General features: G+C 36.6%; 1 protein-coding gene across 1 annotated transcript; it reads right to left on the minus strand.

The window, feature by feature from the left end:
• Positions 1-2,877: 2,877 nt before the first annotated feature.
• LOC149266968 (cationic amino acid transporter 6, chloroplastic-like) lies at positions 2,878-6,327 on the minus strand. Its single transcript, XM_089397725.1, has 5 exons — positions 5,936-6,327; positions 5,000-5,222; positions 4,553-4,901; positions 4,185-4,419; positions 2,878-3,578 (listed from the first exon to the last, which is right to left on the minus strand). The coding sequence occupies exons 1-5, from the start codon at positions 6,306-6,308 to the stop codon at positions 2,956-2,958; spliced, it is 1,803 nt and encodes a 600-aa protein (XP_089253851.1). The 5' UTR covers positions 6,309-6,327; the 3' UTR covers positions 2,878-2,955.
• Positions 6,328-6,683: the final 356 nt, after the last annotated feature.

Here is a 6,683-nt window from a genome sequence, read left to right on the forward strand (position 1 = left end):
AAATCATCTACAAAAAAAGGAAGCAAAAAGTGGTGGTAGATGCACTCTCAAGAAAGGATGAGGATGTGGAAGCATTGTTGTGTGCCATTTCTATTATCCAACCAGATTGGATAAATGAAGCAAGGGAGGAATGGAAGAATGATGAAGAAGTGTGGGCACTTATTCAAAAGTTATAGCAAGATTCCAATACATCTGATACATTTAGCTGTCAAAATGATTTGTTATGGTACAAAGATCGCTTATATCTCTATAAGAATTCCCAACTCAAACAAAATATTCTTATGGAATTGCACACTTCTCCCTTAGGAGGGCACTCAGGATTTTTAAAAACTTACCACAGGGTTAAGAAGGAATTTTTTTGGGATGGCCTTAAATAGGATATTCAAAAGTTTGTGGTGAAATGTTTGGTTTGCCAACAAAATAAAGTGGAAACAATTAAGACCCCAGGTCTATTACAGCCTTATCCACTCCAAGCCAACGTTGGGAGGAGGCTTCAATGGATTTTATCACAGGTTTACCCAAGTCTAAGGGAAAGAGTGTCATCGTGGTGGTAGTTGACAGACTTACCAAGTATGTACACTTTTGTGCATTATCACATCCATTTAAAGCCAGTATAGTTTCTACTGCATTTAAGGAAACAATTCAAAAGCTACATGGAAATCCAGAGATTATTGTAAGTGACAGAGATCACATTTTCACTGGAAATTTTTGGACAATTATTTTCTTATCTTGGTACTCAGTTAGCTCATAGCTCATCTTATCATCCTCAATCTGATGGGCAAACTGAGATAGTAAACAAATGTTTGGAAGGATATCTTCGTTGCTTTGTATCTGATAAACAGACACAATGGGTCAAATGGTTGCCTCTGGCTGAATGGTGGTATAACACTTCCTTACATACAGTAACAAAAATGACCCCATTTATGGTACTTTATGGATATCAGCCACCATCCATCACATCATATTTAAGAGAAGATTCTAAGGTTCAAACAATGGAACATCACATCGAACATCAACAACAAGTCCTCCAACTCTTAAAGGATAACCTCGTGTTGGCATAGAATAGAATGAAACAACAGGCAGATCAGCATCACAGTGAAAGAAGTTTTGATATTGGGTATTCCTACGGCTACAACCATTTAAATAAACGTCCCTCAAGTAAGCTAGGAAGGATAATAAATTATCACCAAAGTATTATGGTCCGTACAAGGTGTTGCAAAAGATTGGTACTATGGCATACAAATTGGAGCTTCCTACAGCTTCTCGAGTGCACCCAGTTTTCCATGTTTCATGTTTAAAGAAGGTTCTAGGCGACAAGCTCCCAATTCAAACAATATTGCCAGAACTTGACGAGGAAGGAAAAACTATATTGGAACCGGAAGCAGTCACAGAAACAAGAACTCGACAGCTATGAAATCGATCAATTTTGGACTATCTCATCAAGTGGAAGAACTTATCCACTGAAGATTCCACATAGGAGGATGAGAATTTTATACAGAAGCATCTAGAACTACTCAAGCATTGAGGACAACACTTTTTTGAAGGAGAGGGGCATGTTAGGTCCCTATAATACTAGTAATTACCCCATTACTATTGTAGTTGTATCCCTTATTAATATTGTTGTGGCCCTGTTGTCCCCATATTATTATTACTTTGCCCCATAGAATCCCTCTATTGTTATTTTTGTGGCTTTATATTATTATTGTTAGGTCAGCTGTGTTATATTGTGACTCCTTAGACTCCTATATATAGAAAGGAGGTTTTGTCATTTGAATCATCCAATAATTGTTCATTTGCGTAATGTAAAGAAGGTTGCCCCTTGAAGAGGCTGAATTCTAAGGCGTTCAACTATCTTTTCTTTCTTTTTGTGAGCTAGTTTTATAACAAAATACTTTAATTTAGATCTGTTGAATCTATGCTTTGATACCACTTATTAGTATTCTTAGTTTGTATAAACCATTCACAACAGAGAAGTAACTATAGAAATAAAGATAACAAATGAATGTTTTATGTGATAAAAGCCTCTCTATTTATTAGAAAAACATTCATGAAACAAAATATCATATTTTATTACTCAAAAAGAATCTAACAATTAGGCTTATATCCCCTTCAACTTTAGGGTTTCATTTGAGGTAGCCACCATGACATTCATTAATCACCACATAATTTACTTGAAAAGAGTTAAGTTTTTACGTTTTTTAAAATTAATTATTATTTTTTTAACTAATTATTATCCTATTAATTTCCTATTAATTGTTGGCAGAGATTGCATTTTCAAATTCAAAACGAATAAAATACGTTGACTTTAATAATAATGTAGAGTCACTTTCATTTTAAATTTTATAATTTCTTTCTTGTTCATAATAAATATGTTTACATTTTTTAATAATAAATTGAAGATTTTTTTTTTTTTTTTTAAAATAAATAATTTAAATTTTAGAATCAATTTATTTTAAATAAACATTTCTAAATTTATAATTTTATATATTATATAGCTTTTATATATATTATTTATATATATATATATAAATGAATTACTATTATTTTTAATAATGAATCGATAATACGTCGAAATAATCTAAATAAAGTAGGCAAGATAAAAAAAAAAAAAAATTGTTTACCTTTACATCATATGATATAATAAACGGAATTTGGATCATGGTCAAACAGGGCCCATTCAAAAACTTGGTTAAACGGGTCCGAAAACAAATTTCCAAAGAGAACATTCAGAGAGATAACATCCAGTCTTCGTTCCGTTTCTGCTAACGATGATGAGAGACAAAATGTGGTTCTGAAATTGCCTTTTCCATTGCTAAGGCTGGGTTACAGACATGCACCATGGATATTGAAGATGTACAATATTTCTATTTTAAGCTGAGCTTCAACTGCTTTTGTGGATTCCAGATCCCTGGTTTGATGACTTGTATTGTTTTTCTGAAATCGCCTTTTCCATCCCTAGGGTTCAGTTACAGGCATGGACGATGGCAATTGAAGCCGTATTGTTTCTATTTGAAGATTATCCTCAACTACTTTTGTCGATTCAACCTCCCTGGTTTGAGGAGCTTGTACTGTTTCTCCCTCTCGCTGCTTTGTTCTTGCCTCGACATCATGGCTAGAATGTACACCGTAGAAAACATAAAATATGATGGATATTAGACTCCATAGGCCGAATCTTTCATACGATCTTTTATCCAAGCTACTTAACAAAAAGACGTTGAGAAATACAGAAGCTGCAGGGAACCATGGCATTAGAGGGACTCCCCAATCCTTTGGGTGGTGTGCAATGGGTGCCCGCTTCTGAAACCCAGCTGTTAACGCTACTGAAATGCCTCCAAACACCACCAAACCCCACCACCTATCCTGCTGGAGCTGCCAGAAAAGAGCAAACGCGGTGGCACTTGCGGAGAACAGCAATAGGAAAACAACTGTTGTCAATGAATTGGTCACTCCAATCTTCACGTATCGACGGTAGATAATAGCGTTTGCTACAATGTAGAACACCACAAGTGTTCCAATGGATATCATATTCAGCACAATCTTGAGCTCGGTGAACAAAGATATGGCTGCTGTACAAATGCCTGCATGTATAAACGTACAACCCACCACTCAATTCAGTGTAACAACAAGAACCAAAACAAAATCCATCTCAACATAGATTTTATTGTTAGGTCATAACAGCTAGGTTCTGGCATAGATTCTATTGTTAAGCCATAACGGCTAGGATTTGGCATTGTGTTTAAAAAGAAAATATTAAGCACCATGTAGTAACGTGAGTGACATTAGTTTATTATAGTATAGGATAATCTTATCAAATGCATATTATTTTATTGTTATTTAATAAACAAAATATAAAAATAGGAACTCAATAATTGAATTACTAGATGGTGTGCCTATGGTATTAGAGGGATGTATATTATTTTATTTTAATTTATGAACAAAATACAAAGACAGTGAATTAATAATTGACTTATTAAATGGTGCTTATCTCAAAATAGTTAGTTATGATTGAGAAAAGGAAACCTAGATTGTCATGTTAGTTATGATTGAGAAAAGGAAACCTAGATTGTCATGTGACTTATGATTGAGAAAAGCAAACCTAGATTGTCGTGTAATTATGATGATTTGCTGTGCAACAACGACACTTGATAAGAATAACTTCATTTTTTCTCGAACAAGTTGTTTACCTAAGAACAAAGTGGCATTCATGGGCGTGCCTGTCCTTGGATGGACTTGTGCAAAACAATATGGAACTAAACGAGCTCTGCCAATAACGCACAAGTACCGAGATTGCCCGAGCATTGCCACCAGCAGCGAGGCTACGATCCCCAGACTAGCCCCAAGGCCCACAAAATTTGGCAGCAACCTCCAGCCACCCAGTTTCTCGATTGCATCTCCTGAGAAGGGAGCCGATGCATTAACCTGCAATTTTCTAACAACAACACATAGCGTTAACCCATAATTTGTTTCCAAGCCAACAGGTACCGATGCTGGCAGATTAACCAAATGGTAATAGTAGTAATGGAAATTTGATTTACCAGGATTAGGCACCCACCTGGTCATAGGGCATAAGAAAGCAGAGAGCTATGGAGACAAGGCAATAGAGTAGGGAGACGACGACGACAGAACCAGAAACTCCAATTGGAAGGTTCTTGGAGGGATTTTTTATTTCCTCGGCTAAAGTAGAGACGGAATCATAGCCTATATAGCTGAAATAAACAACGGCAGCTCCGTCGAAAATGCCTCTGGCTCCATATGGTGCAAATCCAGCTCGGTGTGAAGGGTTCCCAGGCTTTGTGAGATTTTTGGCATTCCCGTTAGCGAAGCCGGCAACGATGATGAATGTGAAAAAAAGGAGGTGGAAGAACGTCACCGCTATGTTCAAACGGGAGCTCTCTTTTGTGCTGCAACAAGTTAATTTTCATAATTGGGTCAAACGCAGAGAAAAACGGTACAGAAGCCATTAATGAACAAATCAGAAAACGTGAAGGGTAGGGTCAACCTGTGACAAAGACATATGCTGAGCAAGATTACAAGTGCGAGGGCTGGAAAATCGAGCATATTGTAGCCTTCTGCTAAGCCACTAGCCTTTATTCGCCAGGCATCTCCATCAACGATCCCAAACACGGTTGGAAAATATGAGGTAAAACTTCGAGCAACCGCAGCATTAGAGAGGACATATTCCATGAGCAGATTCGTTCCTGCAAAATAACCTGCAAATTCACCTGTTCCCATAATTTTTCATGTCACTACCCAAATATCAGATTACTCATGACCAAAGCCTGCTCATGCAAATTCACCTGTTCACATAATTATTTATGTCCCTGCCCAAAGTATCAGATGGCTCATAAGCAGAGCCTGATCATGCAAATTCACCCATTCCCATAATTTTTCATGTCACTACCCAAAATATCAGATTACTCATGAGCAAAGTCTGATCATGTGTTGGAGTGAGTCACCATCTTTCATACTAGAGTGGTTTCGGTAAATTTGACTTCCTGGGTTAAGTGATTTTAGAGTTTTAGGTTTATAAAAACTTATAGTTTTGTCTGAAATATAACTTATTCAAAAACAAAAAAATGTAACTTCTTTAAAAACTTGTGGCTATTAACATCCCAAGCAAGTTTTGGACGCAGTGGCGTTTTTTTCTATAAACATTCAATGAATAAAAATTAGGTCGACTTTTTTTGGATTGGTATACATTAGCGACTCGAAATAGTTATCGTGTCAATGATTTACATATAAATCTTCTAATGTATAATTTGTAGACATTAATCTAGAGTCAGATATTTCATTGTTAAAATAATTCAACTTCAAATTTTAATCCTAAATATAATAAGCGAAGTTCAAAAGCCATAAAATCGATATATTAATTTTGATATAGGTTAGGTTTATAAAATGTCTCGTTAATTATTGGATTTAATGGAAGTGTCTTTACCAAATGTGATCCGAATGTAACTGAAGGCGCCTCCTGCAACAGGCATCTCTACTGCAAATTCTGTGTAACAAAACGCCGAGAGCAGTGCAGAGACACCAGCTACGACATATGACAAGACAACTGCAGGGCCTGAGTTTTCACGGGCTACAAGACCAGTAGTCACAAACACTCCCGCTCCCAGCATCCCTCCGAGTCCCATGGTCACCAAGTCATACCACTCCAGTTTTCTCTGCATATATGCGCCTGAACGCTGTCTGATATCTGACATCTCCACAGCAGGAGTCCAAGTTGCTCCCATCCTTTCCTTCAACCTCTTGGGAGTCTGAACCAAAGCACTAGAATAACTAAAACACCCCGAGAAACTAGTACCCATGATGTCCTCGCTCTCATCCTCAACTCTGCCATTATCATCCATACTGCCTGTCGAGAGAAAACTGATGAGGCCTCTTTAAAACTCTATCTACGTCTCACAGATAGAAGCAGAACTTGTAGTCTGCCTCTGATTCACACATCCAATAACAGAAAAAATATAACGCGTACTGATATTCCAACGATTATATTAATATATAGGATTAGTTTTGCAAAGAATAGATGAAGGTAGGGCAGTGATAATGTCAGCCTATGTGAGACTATAGTGTTTTCCAAATCATGTGATTTTGAGTGTTCATTTGCTTTCGACCAAAATTTTCATTCGCCATTATATCTGGTCCATCACTCTCAGATACCTAATTATTGTTTTCTTATTAAT

Source organism: Pinus tabuliformis, chromosome 6 (genome assembly GCF_031772625.1).
Source record: "Pinus tabuliformis cultivar Carrire ecotype Pingquan chromosome 6, CPIR1, whole genome shotgun sequence".
NCBI classification, from domain to species: Eukaryota; Viridiplantae; Streptophyta; class Pinopsida; order Pinales; family Pinaceae; genus Pinus; species Pinus tabuliformis.

Excerpts from the sequence above, each read along its gene's own strand:
- LOC149266968 (XM_089397725.1), bottom strand. The coding sequence starts at position 6,308 with ATGGGTACTAGTTTCTCGGGGTGTTTTAGTTATTCTAGTGCTTTGGTT. Across the intron at positions 4,902-4,999 it reads AGCATATGTCTTTGTCACAG|CACAAAAGAGAGCTCCCGTT; the intron begins GTTGACCCTACC and ends AACTTGTTGCAG. Across the intron at positions 3,579-4,184 it reads GAATGCCACTTTGTTCTTAG|GCATTTGTACAGCAGCCATA; the intron begins GTAAACAACTTG and ends TTATACATGCAG.